General features: G+C 38.6%; 1 protein-coding gene across 3 annotated transcripts in view; it reads right to left on the bottom strand.

Annotated features, from left to right (window-relative positions):
- Positions 1 to 3814: 3814 nt before the first annotated feature.
- mlphb (melanophilin b) overlaps positions 3815 to 18709 on the bottom strand; it is a 58375-nt gene continuing 43480 nt past the window's right edge. For 2 of the 3 annotated variants that reach the window (XM_075478640.1, XM_075478641.1), the window contains exons 10-17: positions 15191 to 15274; positions 12933 to 13022; positions 12557 to 12847; positions 9035 to 9184; positions 8876 to 8944; positions 8450 to 8498; positions 5545 to 5639; positions 3815 to 4502 (exon numbers count right to left, since the gene is read on the bottom strand). In XM_075478640.1, coding sequence (XP_075334755.1) covers positions 4476 to 4502; positions 5545 to 5639; positions 8450 to 8498; positions 8876 to 8944; positions 9035 to 9184; positions 12557 to 12847; positions 12933 to 13022; positions 15191 to 15274 — 855 coding nt within the window. In that variant the 3' untranslated portion in view covers positions 3815 to 4475. The remainder of the gene's footprint in view (positions 4503 to 5544; positions 5640 to 8449; positions 8499 to 8875; positions 8945 to 9034; positions 9185 to 12556; positions 12848 to 12932; positions 13023 to 15190; positions 15275 to 18709) is intronic. The other variant, XM_075478642.1, reaches the window with a different exon arrangement.

Below are 18709 nucleotides of genomic sequence, written 5' to 3'. Positions count from 1 at the left end.
GTCCACTTACACCCAGCTCCCTCAACAATGAGACAACAGATATTGCAACAAATCCTCTACATCCTACTTCCACTGGACAGATTCTAACTTTCCATCCTTGCTGCTCTGCTTCTGCCCTCAACTCCACATATCTAAGCTTTTTCCTTTCATATGCTTCTGCTACTAATTCCTCCCAAGGAACAGTCAGCACTATGAAATAGACTCTCATTCTACTCATAGACCACAAGACTATATCAGGCCTTAGATTTGTAGAGGCTATCTCCTGGGGAACAACAAGCTTATTTCCTAAATCTACCTGCATCTCCCAATCACAAGCATCCTCCAAGCTGCCGTGCCTCCTTATCGTCTTTTTAACTTTCTCCCCCTCTTGAACAAACTGAATTGCAACTCTCTTCACCTTAGACCAGAGATACTCATTGCGCGGCTCGCGAGCCACATGCGGCTCCTCAAGCTTTAATTGGTGGCTCGCACTCGCATAGTAGCTTATAAAAATATGGTAACAATAACAATATTTTTCAAATAACATACAGCGAATACTGCACAGTATTAAGTATTTTTATCAAGTTTGCATTTTTGTAGTATTAAGTATTTTGTATTAAGTATTAATTAAGGCTTAATGGTGTTTCCTAAAGGGGGCACTGTTAAACCTGGCAATGCAGCCCGCTTAAACCACCTCACACTTGACCGCAGAGCACGCTAGCTCCTTTAGCCAGCGCGAGATGCAGGGACAATGGATTAGTTTTTAATTAAAAAAGGGCAAAAACCAGCACAAAAACCATGCTCATCTTGAATGTCTCACTATGATTACAACAACAAACTACAAATACAACATGAAGAAAGTCAAGGACATGCATGCCAGCTTCTGCTCATCCCAGTGTTAAGGTAAATTTGGTCTTAACTGAAAATGTATTGGCTCTGTTGTTTCTTTTTTTATGGGATGTTTTATATGTAGATATGCATATTTACAAAAGGGGACTTAGTATGTTGTCGTAAAAGTGGCTTTTCCCTTGATTTTGCTCTGCAAATGTGGCTCTTGTGAAAAAACTGACCCTCCATGCTCTGGACACTGTGCTGAGAGACACAGCAAACCTTACCACAGCTCGCATTGAATCAGAATCAGAATACCTTTATTGTCATTATACAACGAAATTTAAAGCCACCAAAAACAGTGCAAAGAGTTTGCGAATATAAAAAATATATAAGTAATGTAAAAAAGGGAAGGGTGTAAGAAAATAAATAAATTTGTTATGGTAATAAAATAAAATATGGTGTTAGTGGTAATAGATAAAATAAGGTGTTAGTAGATTCAAGTATGTGGATATATTGCACACAACAGTGTTTGGCCATAGTTTTTGAATATTGCACATGAATAGGGATTGTCCAAAGGGAAGATCAGTGTGTGTCAGAATTTAGACTGGTTATGGCTTTAGGGAAAAAGCTGTTTTTGAATCTGCTTGTCCTTGTCCTGATGTTCCTGTGGCGCTGCCCTGAGGGCAACAGGTCAAACAGGGCAGAACCAGGGTGGGAGCTGTGATGTTCCATCCTGGATGAACTGCACCACCTGAGCAACTTCTGTGGGTTGTAGACAACGCCTCATGCTACCTCAAGGGGTGAGAGCACTGACAAAATGCAAAAGTGACCAAAACATCAGCCAGAAAAGATGAGAACAGAGAAATGGCCTGTGGTCACCACTGACAGAACCACTCCTTTTGGGGTTGTCTTGCTAATTGCCTCTCATTTCCACCTGTTGTCTGTTCCATTTGCACCACAGCATGTGAAATTGATTCACAATCAGTACTGTTTCCTAACTGGACAGGTTGATTACTGTGGCCCCGTTGTCCACAGTAAAAACAGCACCCCTCCTGCAGATGACGCCGTCTCTCATCTGGAGAAATCTTGGCCCTTCCCACCTAAATTGGTTCTGGTGGCTCTTGCGATGGCAGTGTTGTCCTGAAATCTGCCATTGTGGATGATGAAAGAGTCCTTGGAGGTCTTGGAGTGTACCACCCGTGATCGGAAGTATTTACTGCCGCCTGGCACTGCTTTCTCTCCCTCTCCTGCAGTCCACACGAACTGACTTGCTGATAATGGCTTCCAAATCTTGTGGAAGCTCCAAAAAGGTGCTAAGTGGTCAAAATTCTATGGCATAGTCAACTACATGTCGCTGGAGCTGCTTGATCCACATGGGGGTCCGTGAAGCGTCTTTTGCATGTGATGACTGTCCAGCGCTGGCTGGTACTGGACGAGGCAGAGGAACATGGTCGATACCCAGCTACATCAGGCTGATGTCTGGTGCTAGTCCATTGAGGAAGGCGTTGCACTGGGCTGCAGAGTTCCAGTCGCTAAGACGGGCCTGAGTACGGAAGTCGGCCTCAGGCTCATGAGTCCTCCGGTGGCATTGGGGCCACCTTTCCGAAAACTTTATGAAGCTCCACCCAGAATGCCTGGAAGGAAAAGCAGGCTGGTGTGTCCCTCTCCCATTCTGCTGTTCCCCACAGACGTGCTCTGCTAGTAAGATGGTTGATGGCAAAGGCGACCCTCGCCACCTCTGAGGTGAAGGTGTGGGGCTGCAGGGCAAACAGGATGGAAAAGTTAGTCAGGAATGGGTTGCAGCTCTCGGGATCCGCAGAATAATGCTCCGGGACTCCCACTCTGGAGCAGTGCTTGGTGGAAAACCTGGATATGGAGCATGGGGAGTTAGAGCCAAGGCAGGAGTGGTGGCCGCCAGCTGTTGGACCTGGGTGACTAGCAAGGTTAGCGCCCGCTCCAGGGCCGAGCCTCCGCTGCGTTGGGGGCTTGCTGTGCCTCGTGTTGCAGGAGCACTTCCTCCACTCGGGCCAAGCAAGACTGAGGGGTCTGCTGGGTCTATGCAGGTAAGACATCTGGCAGGTAATGAAAGCTGGAAAGTCTTGCATGGATGCAGTAGAAAAATCTGGCAAGGGTAAGAGTGCTGGAGAGGCTTATATGCAGGGCTGATTGGGAATGAGCTGCAGCTGAGCTTGCAGGTGAGTGTAGTTGGGCTGATTAGGGAGGAGTGGCTGGTAGGTAGAATGGAAAATTACTCAGGCAGAGGGATGGGAGGGGAGACAAGGAGGATAAAACTGTGACAGGTCTTGAACTCGGCAGCACATCTGGTTTTCGACCTCCCGAAAAGGCCAGATGTCATCCTTCTGTTCACTCAGCGACACTGGCTACCATTAGCTGCTTGCATCAAATCAAATCACTATTGCTAGGCTACTAAGTGATTTCCGTGTCTTCTCCCACCAAACTCAACGCTCTCTTACACTCCTGTGTTACCCGTCAGCTCCTTCATTCCTCCAAGTAACATCATCTGGCGCTGAAACCCCCACGAGCACGGAACTCCAGACTATTCTCATCCGTGGTCCCCATTGGTGGAATGACCTACCATGTGCTACCAGAGCAGGGGTGCCCCTCTCTACCTTCAAAAAGCTCTTAAAAATATATGTTTTCCTTGTGAGTTGCTTTGGATGAAAGCAAACAAGCTGAAAACGAGCTGTGACAGATGAAGATCAAACTGAACTGGCAACAATCTGAATTATTTTCCCCACTGTCTCTTGACGAAGGTTCTGTGAAGTGATTGTTAACGTTCTGTTTGAGAAAGATAAACCAACTTTAAATTATTTGCATGAAAGAGTGGCTGAAAATTCCAATCCAATAAGGAAAGGTACTAATTAGCACATTTTTATTTAATTCATTAAAAAAAAAATAGATTTAAAAAGCATTAATTTATTCTCAACATCTGCATGCTACAGCTGTGATGAAGTCAATCACTGAATTTTAAACAATTGCTAAAATTAGTATAACTCTGGCAGTTTTCATTGTGTCACAGCACCTCTGAAAAACATGTGATGTGTTCAAATAATTTTTAATGAAATGTTTAATTGCACTTTCAGAAGTTCAGACAGAAAATCATTGATTACATGACATGATTAACAAATCTAATATAAATATAATCAGAACTTGCACCTCAATAGTGTATATAGTTATTAAAAAAAAACTATATGCCTTTAAGGATTTCAATGAAATATTAGACCTGCTTTTCTCACTCAACATCATTCTAATTTTACTTAGGTCAATTCAAACATCTCACATTGTGAGACTAGTTGTAAATGAAGATGTGAAGTCAGAAATTGTGAAAAAAAAAATGTTATTGCACTGGTTGAAACAAATGTTTTCATTTATGTCATAACATGTTGCAAATCACAAGTTCACCACTAACTAGCAGAATTAGTGCATATCATGTATAGCGTATACTATGGATATGGTATGGATCTTGCCCAGTAAAATGCATCAAAAGCACACATTTTTTATATAAACTGAAACAGTTCCACTCCTGTTGATTCTTTGACAATACTCTATGAGTAGACATCAGTCTTCCAGAGTGTTCCAAATTGTTTACTCCATATATGTGGTGATGAAAAAAGGTCCTCATCACACAATACTTAGCCTCCTCCTTATGAGTCCTGTGTCATTACTGGCTTCTGCAAGAAGAGAGAGAGAGAAACAGACAATGTCTGGCAGACAAGACAAAATTCAATTCCATTTCATGCTCTGATTGGTTTAATAAAATCACTGATCCATATAATGTGCATGCTAAGAATTAAAAATCTGTTGATAACTGGTGAGTAATCATGTAGCCTTGGTGGATTACTTCGGCAGAAGAAAAGTAGCAGGAAATTGACAATACTATTATGGGATATTGTGGAACAAATTACGATTTCAGTGTTTATTTTTTTTTTCTATCTTGTGTCATATGTCCTACATTACTTTTAAAAGTTTGCAAATATGAGGATAATTCTATCAAGGTGAGCAGATCCAGATGAGAAAGGATGCATCAAATGTGCATTCCTGTACTCATGTCTAGAGGGTGCCTAGATCTTAATGAGTAATATGGTACAAAACAGAGGAGTAGTGCTGTGTAAAAGCATACATTACATAAAAAATAAGAATATGCAGGTTTAGATTTTGTTTTTACCTTTCTTGATCATGATTTAACAAATAGTTAAGATTACTAGTATTTGGCAATTTTCTGAATTCAACACGACATCTATATTGACATTATGCCACAATTTTTGCATGGAAAACACTGGTAATGTGAGTAGATCAGAGATAGTAAATAAGGTTAAGAATACAAAAAAAGTAACAATTGAATCACCGCAAAAGCTTGATTGGAAACAAATCATCAGGAAATCATCACAAAAAGAAGTCAAAGCCTAGTTTGGGCAATGAATGAAGAGTTTTCTAATTTTGACAACTGACATTTTGGGAAATGATGCCTGCACCCACTGCTTCCCATTTCTATTCTAAGCAAATGCAGTTTACCTGGTATTATTCACAATGAATAAACCCATCAACCAAGCCTCTTTAATCTGGACTCAATCTTCTCATGCAATGCTATGCAAGAAAGCTCATAAATATGTTTGCCAAAATACAATTTGTCTTTCATTTTGATTGATTCTTTTCCCAAGTGATAGTTCTGTCATTTTGAAAGTGAACTCCCAGCACCGCAGAGTGGGTTCATACCGCACAGGTAGCCCTGGTCTTGGGCTTTGCCACTGGGTTCCTTTGTGTCAGAGAACCCCTGTAGAGGGAGTTTCTTACAAACCTGTCCGCCTGGTCTGGAAATATACAGCAATTAATGGATGTTCTACCACTTCTATATAAGCATAGTTAGGAAAACAAATTGCAGTTCCCTTTGTAAAAAATAGAAGAAATCTGGAAATCATGATAATGTTTAGAAATGGTGGAAGTGGCAATAAACTTAACAGGAGACTATCTTGGGGAAACTGAATTGACACATTATGTCCTCAATAACTGCTGTTTAAGAGATAATGAGCAAGTCCACTAGTGTGACTTCAAAGAGCAATTGTTTACACTGAGCACACATTTATCATGCAAGTGCATAGTCTAATTTGATAATTATTTCTTGCACATTTCATTGTAATTTACGTCAAGGTACATATCATTATTGTGCAGTTTTATTAACTCAGGAGAAATGGGACAAAATAGATTTAAAAGGCACAATGTTTAAGAAATGGCAAAGAAACTGAGAGATGAGAACTGATGCATCAAGATCTGCTGCTGAAATATGAAAAAGATTAGGTTTAAGGTTTAAGACAGATGAAATGAGAATGACTTTTGAAAGACCAGATGAATAGGTCAGCGGGCGGATGACTGTTGGAGTAACGACATCATAAAAGAATCTTTTCTCAAGTCACGGTACATGAAGAAGTCTGCAGCATTTTAGAGGTTTATTATTTGCTGGACAGTGCCCAATCATATTTCTCAAATGCACACAAAGTTAACTGAATAATTATCTTGCCACCTGCCTCACCAGACTTTAATCTTAGCTAGCACTTGTAGGTCCTTCTCAAACATGAGATTAATGAGGGAGGATATTGCACCTTTTTGAACAGTATTTGGGAGGTTGTAGCTGTTGCTTTAATGAAAGTTTATCATAAACAAATCAAGAAATTGACAGGCTGATAGATGGATTATGCCAGTTGTTGAAAATAACGGTGAATATGTCTGTAAGGCCAAAAATGTTGGTGTATTTCTGTTGGGGAATATTCTTTCTAAAATTTAGTTGCCCAATAACTTTAAACACTAATAACTGCCCAATAACTGTACTCACTTATAAATCCCCCCTAGGAAAGAAAACCTCACTTCTAAATTTTCAATTTTGAGATTTAATAACAATTAGGATTAACTGAGGGCATTGTATTTCTTCAACAATAAAATGAATATTGAAGAATACAGTTTGCCCAATAATCATGGACAGAGTCAGAGCCGTACGCAGGGCCCAAAAAGTACTGAAGTCATGAGTCAGAACTTCTAGGCGGGTTTGGGGGCATGCTTCCCCGGAAATTTTTTTAATTCCATTATTTAAATCTGGCCATTTTCAGAGTATTAAGGAGCAAAAACAACATCATTATGACTTTCGAATAGGCTTATTTGTTTTGTTTGTTATTAGAGAACATCACTGTCATCCTAAATGATTTGCAAATGAGTCCCATTGTAAAACTGGAGAATGAATTTCATCAAGGCATGTATTAGGAATAAAAAGGAAATGAACTGTCCTGGGATGGAGGGATAATATATACAAATGCTGAAAATCAGTGGTATATCCCTTTAACTAGTACTGCAACTTATAGTACCTACATTTGAGGTCTTAAAGGGCCAGCAAGTAAAAAACTTGGTTTGGCTCAGCCTTATCCTCCATATCCTGTTTTCCCTTTAGTGAATAATATAAACAAAGTCAAATACTAAACTAATGGAAATGAAAACAATATGTCATTTCAAAATAATGTATTCAGAAGTCTTATAAAAGCTTGAGGGCGGTGCGGAGCTCTTGAAAATTTGAGGTAAAAATGGGGCATTCTGAGGCTTTTTGAAGGACCATTATGGTGACTCATCAATAAGGGCAAGTTACCACAGAAAAAGATCTATTATTACTATTATTTTGAAAATTAAGCAGATGTTTTATTTTGTTTCTGCGCACGGCTTCCTGTCCTGCACGATCTGCTCTGTGCTCCGGCATCCGGCAGAAATATATAACAGGTTCAACATCCAACATTGAGAAATCAACACTGAATAAACCTTTAAATCGAAGACGTCGCTGACATAGCAATCGCAAAATGAATGTTGATTCAACCGGTGCAAATTGATTGACGACCGGTACTGACGGAGTTAACCAAAATTAAACTTTGATTCGATGTTTCCTTGCTATCTGAGTAGTACGCTGGGCTGCAATAAAAATATTTCCACATAGAAATGCATTTTTTTCTCACGGTCATCTGCCACTTAATCTGTTCTCCACCTACATTTTTAGCTTGATAAGCTCCTTTTCCAGTGAATGGTGTGACTGACTCACTCACTTACGGTAGCGGTAACAACGTCAACTTCGAACTTGTGTTTGGTAGTTACCATAGCGACAGTGCGTGTTACTGATGCCCAAACTCTCAAGCTACTGTTTTATTAAACAGTCGCGCTACTTTTGGCTCTTCAAGTATAAAATCACCTTACGGTTTTGTTGGAGACCAAGATCATTGTCCTGCAGTCAGTTTCACGTGTAATTTATTTTGAATTTATTTATATATATATATATATATATATATATATATATATATATATATATATAAATAAATAGAAATAATAAAATACCGAGGACACGACCTCGGGTGTCCTCAATGGTATTTACGGCCTTGGACACAGTATTAAGTGTAAGTTGCCTGTGGTAATTATCCCTGAAGAAAATCTGAGTCTTTTCTCTCCAGCAGGGAAAATTAAAGCCATGGCATAATGGGACACAGTGTTCACCGGTTCATAAAGTAGATCATCATGTTCCCCAAGTTTAACAAGGTTAAGATGTTGAGTCACTTGGGAGGCCCTGCGGAGCAAGCTCAAGGGAAGCAGTGTTGGTTCTTACTTGTGGGAAAGTTGTGGGAGAGTCTTCTTTCTTGGATTGGGATAGCTGACTGTTGAATGCCAAAACAGCAAACAAATAGAAAGACAAAAAAATGTAAATGTCAGAATAAGGGAAAACATATGATCAGTTAACATCTTTTGGCACCTTACAAACATTTATGAAAGGCAGACCAGCTCAGAAGAGATGAATGATCTTAATTATAGATGTTAATAAGAGAGGGTAGGGCCACAAAATGAGTGCCATGTCTAATGTTTCAATCCTTTTGAGTGAATGTGCCACCGTGTACATTCCTTCCTTCCTTATATATTGCTTCCTTTTACACACAATACTTATCTAACTACCAAGCAAATATTTGATATAATCATTTCAGTCAGTGCCATTCAGACAGAACTGACTGAAATTTAAGCAGAAATTGAATGATTTTACCCTTCTTCTTTTATCCATGGGTGTGCCAGCAGCGTTCAGAGCAGCAATCCTGTTCTCTATGTAAAACACCTTGGAATAAAACAGAAGAAAGGACATGATATATATATATATATATATATAAATGTATATATATATACACATATACACATTTATTCTTACCTCACTCTGAGCATTTTGGACATTGGCAGCTGCTTCAGCTACCTTGTCTTCCAGTTCAACAAGTAAGGCTGTTGAACCTTTGAAGCTTGCCGTTGACGTTTCCTGTGGGGGGTGCTCCTTCCTACCCAAAATTACTAATGGATGGTCCATCTGCAGAAAAAAATTTGAGTTCAAATCCAGATAAATACATCCATGCGAGTGCTTAATTTATGTAATTGCTTATGTGTAAAAAAAAAAGGAGACCATTTCCTTTCAATGCTTTTACCACAGTCAGGAAGACTGACGTAAGTTCGAAAACTATTTAGGATAGGTGAGATAAATCTATGTTTATTTTGCTAAAGTAAATCCTGCCTGTTTTTATTGCAGTGCCAACTGAGGGCCTGAAGATCACTGGCATCCAATATTGATATGTTAGCCGTGTCCCTTGCGCACAAATATGCCTCCGAGATGTAATCTAGATCTACATCTAGATCTCACCTAGATGTAAAGAACAATTCGTTGATTAGGTATTCGACATAGCTGTATTACACTTACCTTAAAGCTGTACAAAAAGGTGGCTAAGATGTATACCTGATCAACAGAAAATTACTTTTTTGAAAGATCAAATTAAAATTCAGAAGTTGTCAGAAGCTGATGACAGGCAAACTCTTACTGACTGTTTTATAAAAGTCAAACTGCCTGTATAGGTGTTACATACTGTGGAAATGGATGGATATGTGTGTGGGCGTGTGTGGTGCTTTCTTTTCCAGGTCCCAGCTGCTGCTAATTTTCCCCAGTCTGCACCTGGGCATACTGACTGAATGAATGTTTTTCTCTTGGTTTTTCTTATGTTTTTCTCCTCCCTTCATATAGATCGGTTCTGAATTGCGACCCTTCTTATTGGTTCTTGTGAAAATAGTGGTGTGGCCACCTCTTTATGTTAACTCCATTTATAATACAAACTTATTACTTTTACCATACTGCTTTGTTTGATTTCCTTCATTCTATATACATACACTGTTGGCTATATACATTGTTGCTCCCCACCTTCTCCTCTAGACCTCAACGGTGGGGACGTAACAATTTGCGGGCTCGTCTGGGATATTTGAAGGGAATTGAAACTGGTGTTTATGGATTTTGGCTTGGTGGCTATGTATTGTTTGATTTCAGTGTATGTTGGATGCTCTCTCCAGTTAGCACAGGTGAGTGTCTAGCGGAGTTAATTCTCTTCCATCAGACACTCTTTTATTATTTTACCTTTTTTATTTTTGTAGTAACCCCAGGTGGGGATTAGGTCCCCGTTAGGGGTAGGCTGAAAAGCCTACTTGCCTTTAAAGTTGCCTCGAGCCTGGTTCGCTCCAGAAGAAGAGTAGGCTATAATCTGGTCAGGTAGGCCTGGGGAGAGGGTTATTGGCATGATTATACATTGTTGGCTTCAGTGCTATGAATTAATGCTAGAGAGGCGAGCTTGTGTTTCCTGCTGTTTGTTTTTCTCTTTTTGCTGGTAATGGCTACATTTGATTTAGGTGAATTTGTAGCAAATCCATCGCTAGCCCAGCTGGATGCTTATAGAAAGAAGGATTTGAATGAGGTGGCATCATTTTTTGGGATTAGTGTTTCTACAGGCCTGCGTAAAGCTGAGCTGAAATCTGCGGTAGTGTCTAGCTTGGTGGAGAAGGGGATTATTAACTTGTCTGTGTCTTCCAGTTAACCTGGTATGGCTGGGGATGGTGTGGCATCTCAGCCTGTAGCACCGGTTGGGTCTACCCATATTGCTCAGAGACCGCATGGGGGCAGGCCAATGACACTACCACAATTTGATCCACTCTTGGTAGAGTCCTCTGAAGGTTCTAAGCAGGATGCTAGGCTAAAAGTCCATTTGACACGTCTACAGTTGGAAAAGGAGGGGCGTGACAGTGAGTTCCACCTGAAAAGAGAGTTGGAACTTAGGCGTTTGGAGGCAGAGTTAGCCAGGGCCAGGGAAATTGAGTTGAAAAAGGTGGAAGCAGTGACTGCTATTAAGCTGCAACAGTTGGAACTCCAACAGGGTTCCACTCCTGTGACGTTTCCTGCTTCAGCTGGTGACAACATTTGATGGAAGTAAGAATAATTAGTTAGTCCCAGTGTTTCGTGACACTGGGGTGGACACATATCTTGAGTCGTTTGAACGGATAGCTACAGGATTGCGTTGGCCACAGGGTGCGTGGGCCATTCTGCTGCAATGCAAGCTTGTAGGTAAGGCTCAGGAAGTTTGTTCATCACTGTCAGCTGAGGACAGTCTGGACTATGCTAAACTAAAAAGTGCTATTCTTCTGGCCTATGAACTGGTTCCGGAGGCTTATAGGTAGCGTTTCCGGGATTTGAAGAGGGCACAGGGTCAATCCTACCTTGATTTTGCAAGGGAGAAGGGTATCCTTTTTGATCGGTGGTGTGTGGCCTATAAGGCTACTGATTAGGACTTAGTGCGGGAATTGTTGCTTGTAGAAGAATTTAAGAACTGTGTTTCAGAGTGCATCACAGTATATCTCAATGAGCAGAAGGTCTCCTCACTCCAGCAGACCCTCAGCCGACCCTCTCACCTAGACCCTAATGGTGGGGACGTAACAACAGTTGCAGTTGAATATGCAAATATGTTGTTTACGCTTTAATTTTAATTTCTTGTGAACAAGAAAGTGTCTTATTTTAAAAAGACTCCAACTCGTTGAAAAATTTTGCAATTGACAATGTTTAAAAAGTAAGAAAAAAAGTAAACAATCTAACAATGTAAACCAGATAATAGCATTTAAAAGGTCAGTCAAAAGTGGCAACAAGGTTTTCTAAAAATATATAAAGAATTTGAAAGGTTCCTTTTGTATATAAACTAAACTGTGATGCTATAAGCTAAATAAGCTAGTAGAAGTAACGTCATACGAAAATGTAATGTTTTTGGTTTATTCTTCGTTTAGCTCGTTGGTTACGTTTATGTTGGTTCATGTTGGTGTCAAGGAGCATTCAGATAAAACTTGTTATTTGACTGAATGCTACATGCCAGAGTAAACACATACTCCATAATTTTGATCCTTAGTTTGTTTTCCTGCTATGACAAGCTAGTCCCATATGCTTAGAATTGGGAGAGAGTATGCAGATTGAACAGATCTGTGATACAGTGTTATAAAAAAAACAGAAATCCGGAGTCACCAGAGCACTGTAACTTAATCAGAAAAAAAAAAAAAATCTTAAAAAAAAAAAAAACTAATCAGACCCCCTAGCATAGCAACTAAAAATACATTATTTTTCTAATCCACTCTATGTGTCAGAAAATGTAGGAGACATAGTTTCAAAGGTAAAATAAACACAAAGGCTGAGAGACTTGATTTATGACTGGATTCCAGCAGGAGATGGTGTGGAATTTCATGAGCCTTGCTGTTTTAAGTGAGTTCAGATTTAGCCAAGGACCAGATGTTGACTATGTTTGCCTCTTTTTGTCAGTGAAAAAACTGATTAATGCATATGTGATTACATGATTTAGCTTTATATACATATGTCTACTAGAGACATCTCTACCTTCTGAGAATCACTTTGCAAAAGCATCTCATCCTCAAGTCTGGAGTTCACAGTGCTTGCTCTGGATGTGGGTCTGGTAGGTATTCTGGAGGGCTTCTGGTCCCCCTGTGAGCTGCTTCTCCATGCGGTGAGCTCTGCGGCAGAGTATGGCCTGTTGGGCTCATCTTCATCAGAACTTAGGCTATGATCACTGATGTTGTCCGTCATCTTGTGCAGTTTCTGTCTGAGCTGCTGTTCTTCTAGATCCACTTCCTCCCACTGAGAAGGAGATGTACTGGGTGCAGTTGGAACCTATAAGAGATAACGTGTCTGAAAAAAATCTAAAAAGCCAGCAGTGAAATTTTTATTTTGGTTGCTTAGTGAGTCGACCAGTAACCTGATTGAAATCTGCTCGAGTCAAAGCAGGCGACATGGTTTCTTGAGGCTCAACATTTACTCCGTTTCCTCTGAATGCTCCATTTCCTACCTGAATCCAAACACAGACACATCACAATGTGTTCTGAAGGCCTTTGACAGTAACCATATAATTACAATACAATATCCTTGGTTGGATTCTATGGGCATGTTTGTTGCATTTTATTACCGTTTTATCCTGTCAACTCTCTATTGTTTATTTTATTAATTTAAGCCCTCTAAGTGTACTACAAAGATTTTGCGTCGAACTAAGTACTAGGACGAAGTATTTTTCCCATCAAAAATATTTTTCAACACCTATTTGTCAAGTACTTAATTATACTGTTAACCAAAGACTATATTCAAAACATTGATTTCTCTTGTTGGATTTTACCCACTGCAAGCTGAACAAAGCTAGTCAACAACCATAAATCTTACAAGCATGTCATCCTAACAAGAAGTCCAAGACCAATCATTGTAAAGCTGTATCAGAGCATCAGAAAGTCTACTGTTCTTATACTTATCAAATGAGCATTAATACTGATGTATAACATGCAGAATGTTTTTTTTTTTCTCAGAAACTAATGAAACATCTGTTATATGTAAACTGATTTATGTTGTGCTTTGCACAATAGAGAATAAAACTATCAAATATTTTTCTAATTAAAAACACACTCAAAACCCAGCCACCAAAGAGATACCAAAAGGATGGAAAGAATATCAGTAAATATGTTTCTCTTGCTAATAAATCTCTTGATTTATTAGCAAAATTAATATTTTCCAAATTTGTTAATGGTCTCAAATGCTAGTATGACATATTTTTTTAATAAAGCAAGAGGCTGATTTAGTAAATTGTGGAGAAACTTTTTAGAAGATATAGATTACAAATCTTAGTATGGATAGGACTACCATACGATTGACAAGTTACTACCATATGACTGAATTGTCTTGGATTTTCAACCAGATCCACCAATTACTTATCATGTCCAGTATCAAACAACCAAGATGAATATGAACTTAAGGCTACAAAGCAAAAGGTGACATGTCAGTGGGCGGGCCCAGCTATAATATGAAGTGACTTTTATAAGCAGTTTATACCTGCAAATCAAATACACTATACTTCCAAAAGTATTCGCTCATTTGCTTTTACACACATATTAACTTAAGTGACCCATTCTTAATTCATAGGGTTTCATATGACGTCAGCCCACCAGTGTAATTTCGTCAACCAGGACGATGGCGAAAATATTTCGTTAACGCCACGAGACGATGACGCACAAAATTGCTTCCAGAAAATAAAAATATGACGAGAATAAAAAATTATTTTTGTTAACGAGACTAAGACAAGACGAAATTTACAAGCCATGGAAGAATGGACATTAAAAAATGTAATTGTTTATAATTCATTTGTAATTGTTAATATAAATGTTTCTTGAACTTCAGAAGATTACGCGCTGTTGCCCTGTTTGTCCCTGCAAGGCGCCTGTCCCACGGTGCCTCGCGCGGCTCAATCAGTCAAGTAACGTAGCCGATAGCAAGCTATAACTTAACCATAGCTAGTTCAACTTTGCAGTCCAGTCATGGCGTCGGGCTCGGATACCGGTATACGGTTTGTTGGAGCTGGGCGAAAACAACGCCTGGATGTATGGAGCCATTTCGTTTACAACGCGAAGGACAACAAAACAACCTGCATGATAATGATTGATCATGCCGCCGATGCCGGTGGTGGCCAAGATGAGAAGTTCTATTCTGTACAGTGTTGACTAAAATGACTAAAATTTGACAAAGACTAAAATTGATTTTCAACATTGTGACTAAGACTTAGACTAAATTAAAAAAAGCTGACGAAATTAACACTGCAGCCCACCCTTTTCAGCTCTAACAGCTTAAATTTTTGGTCATTCTTCCTGAAGCGCAATTGTGATTTCAGACACTGATTTTGGACGAGATGGCGCCAAGCGATGTGAGGTCTGACTTTTTCTGGAGGGACGATTTTGTGTGTGTAAAAGTGTGTAAATGACCTGCGTAAATGATGAATGCCACCCGTGCGTATTTAAGTGCACATGCACGAGGATAGTAAATTTCCATACTCCACGCCCAAAATGATACCATATTCGGTTAAACATGTTCTTGCTAACTCTAGAAATGTTTTTTGTTTTCTTTCCCGTGTGGTGCACTTTCCAGAACCTCTTACTGCCACAGCTGGAATTACTTATTGGACAGCTGATGTCATGGATTTACCTCGTCATTTGTTGCGGTGACCTTCTGCTCTAAGCGGTTAAGAAGGGTCTCAATGGCTGACATTCTCATGTTCAGCTCCGTAATCTAGAGGAGGATGTAAAAAGCACAAACAAAACAGTTAGATGACAAAGATTATGTCACACACAAGACACCAAAAATGTATTATGCATACTTTCTTCAATACAAGTTGGACAGTACACTGAAGACAGAAATATTTATTTCAACTATAGATGGCCAGGTCATACTGTCGAATCTCAAATCAGATTTCACAGAGAGTGAACTGAGAGTCAATGAGAAGTGACTTAGATGCAATAGTCCAGAAAAGACCTTTGGGCTTCAACTAAGAATAAAACAAAAGGAAAATAAAAAATAAAACTTAGTGCCGTGTTTTCTCTATTTGAATACACATAAAAAAACAGAATAGATAATGGATAAAAATTTATACTGCTTCCTTTTTTTTTTTTTTTTTTTTTTAAACCACTGGGGTTAAAAACCACTGACTTCCAGACCCAAACCCTGATACTAACCCAAACCTCAAGACACAAAAAAATATTCATTTAAAGGAACATACTTCTGTTGCTCTACGTGCATTTTCGAAGACAAGTTTCGGTGCAATCTGTTGGTTTCCTTAGCTAGGAAATTGTTTTTGAATTGGCTCTATATGAATGAATTGGATTATTTTATAAACAATTATGATTACAATGAATTGAATTCCAATTGGCTTGAATTGGACTATACTATTCAAGTGCCTTGAGATGACATTTGTTGTATTTGGCGCTATATAAATAAAAATGAATTGAATTTTACCATTTATGGCTACAGTAAAGCTTGTTTATAAACAAGCTCCTAGAGAAAAAAAGAAAATAAATCCTTTGTTTATTTTAGTGCATCAAGTGATATAATTGTGAGATTTTGGCTTTTTTAATATTTTAATATTTTTTTTAATATAACAATAAATATACTGAGGGCAGTAAGTGGCTGCAGCTGTGGCTGATTAAATGGACACAGGTGTGAAAGTGGAGCTGAGGACCAAACTGGGTGTCTGAGGATACAAGGGATAAGGACAAGCTCTAAACACCGAGTTGAAACAAAATACCAATTAAGAACACAAAGCAGAGAGTAAATCAAATAACTAAGAAATAATTAAATCATAGAAAAGAATAGACAAAAAAAAACACAAAAAAAACATTGATCGTGACAAGTAGAAGCATATTGCACAAGTATGTACACACACCATTTTACTCAGTGTAAAAATGCTTTAATTTATTTACAAAGTACAGCAACTCACTGTTTCTGCATTTGGAAGGAGGTGGGAAATTAATTATTTTAACTTTTCATTGAACCAATTATCAACATGCAGGTGTTGCTATTGCATGAAGTCTCAAACCATGGAAGAGGTGTACAAAACGTTCAATGACGTGCAAATACAGTATTTGTTAAAAAAACTAAAAGTTCTTAGTTCGGCCTCAACCACACATTTTGCATTTTAGAGGTCCGCTTTAGGGAATTTATACTGACTAGGGCTTAGTGAACAAATCTTACCAAATTCAATTGGTTAATCCTATCCACAACATTGAGTGTTGAGCTCTGGTGGGTCTGGAGTCTACTGAATGACCCACATCATTTTCAAGAGTTCCTTAGTTAGGATTATCCATGTATGTTCTATTTGTCTGGTGTTTTTTTTTTTTATAAAGGATCTTCTTGTATGTTGTTGCTTACATGTAGCTATATTAAAAATGTAAACAAACTGCAACTTCTCTCCCCCTATGTGGCCTGGCCCTTTACAGTCTGTGCTTGTTGACTCATCTCAAAGTCTTGTGAAACAAGCCTGATGAAAATCTAACATCAACATCAAGTCTATTTCATAGCTTGAATGGCTTCCAAATCAACATCTAACTTGTTGCAGAAAGCAACAGCCACATGTGGAATGACTAACTGTCATCTGAGACTTGGCAGCCAATGAGAAATGTTATGGCTGTTCTTGATGTTGGACAGGCACATGTCTGGACCATATGTTTTCCACAAGGATCCTGTTTGTGTCTCTATCCAGTGTGTTGCCCAGCTGCGAGACATATTTGCCATAACACAAGAGATCAAAAGGTATAAATCAGCAAACTGATGGACAGGTGGATATAATGACACCAGACTTTTCACTATCATGGCTGCTGTCTAATATACTGTCTTTTCTACCACAAATAACCTTTTCTTTTTGATAGAGTCAGAGTTATATGTCAGTATACATTCCAGACAGTCTGAGTTACCTCAAAGACACAAACCCAAATTTGGTTTACACAAGTACAAGTGTTGACTTGTCAGCACTAAGATAAGCAGCCTACAAACTAATCATAAACCAGGTCTGTTTATCTTCTTCTCATGAGCGAGGGAGCAAATGTTACTGTGCGTCTTCCTAGGGATAGAGTTGCCTGCTAACATAAATAGACACTGATGTAATGCATGTAACCTCCCTCTGAACTAGCAGCTGTCTCCCCTACATCGCTAAAAGAGTCAGCATGATGATCTTGTGTGTGTTACAGTTCTACATACTGTATTTGAAAGGTCTGGAAGATCACATGGCAAAAAAGGGAATGCAAGTTATTGTTCCCCTGCGACACAATAATTACTTACTGTACTGAACATCTCATATGTGATATGTGCTGATATAAACCATATTGATAGTATATTTCATATTTATACAATATTCTTATTTTTTTGCACAATCTATTTACATATTCATATTCATAGTATATTATTTGTCCCAATTGTTCTGTGTTTTTATTTTTTGTACCTTTGTATTTTATTCTATTTTATTTTATTTTATTCAAATATACCAACCCGACTGCGTTGATGACCTAATTTCCCTTTGGGGATGAATAAAGTTATCTATCTATCTATCTATCTATCTATCTATCTATCTATCTATCTATCTCTTACATACAATTAATTCAGAAGATTAAGTTTACTTCACATGTTGGATATCAAAAGGCTAGAATATGAAATTGTGTAAACAGTAAAGACTTTTGTAACTGTCTAACCATATATTTTGTAAAATGTACACCAGTAGAAAAGTAAGGAATTGCAATTCAGAGGGAAGAAGAAATTAACTGAGTGTTCAAAACAATGCAGGATGATTCTCAAAACTGCAATCTCTTGCAGGACCACTGGTTCACAAAGTTCGATGGATTAGCATCTTCCACCAAACCCATCAGACAGTGTGGCCAAATAAAATCTAGAAACCTTTCGAAATTGGACATCATCACATAGTAACACTTGTATAGACAGGGAGAAGGGTGATGAAAATGTAGTAATTGCTGATATTTGAGCTTTCATTGTAGCACTGCAACATTTGCTGTGGACGGATGTAATTATTTCATGATCTTTGATGAGATCAGGGTGGTCATACAGACAAATTTATTTAGCCCCTTAAAATCTCCACAACTTTTGCCTAAAACGCCTAAATAAAATCATACCCAAAGTAAATTTAAAGTTCTTCTTAAACTATTTGGAATAGAGGTCTCTATT

The sequence above is a fragment of the Odontesthes bonariensis genome, chromosome 12 (genome assembly GCF_027942865.1).
Source record: "Odontesthes bonariensis isolate fOdoBon6 chromosome 12, fOdoBon6.hap1, whole genome shotgun sequence".
Classification (NCBI taxonomy): domain Eukaryota; kingdom Metazoa; phylum Chordata; class Actinopteri; order Atheriniformes; family Atherinopsidae; genus Odontesthes; species Odontesthes bonariensis.
Note: the sequence above shows the minus strand (reverse complement) of the source record. Positions and strands in the feature narration are given on the sequence as shown.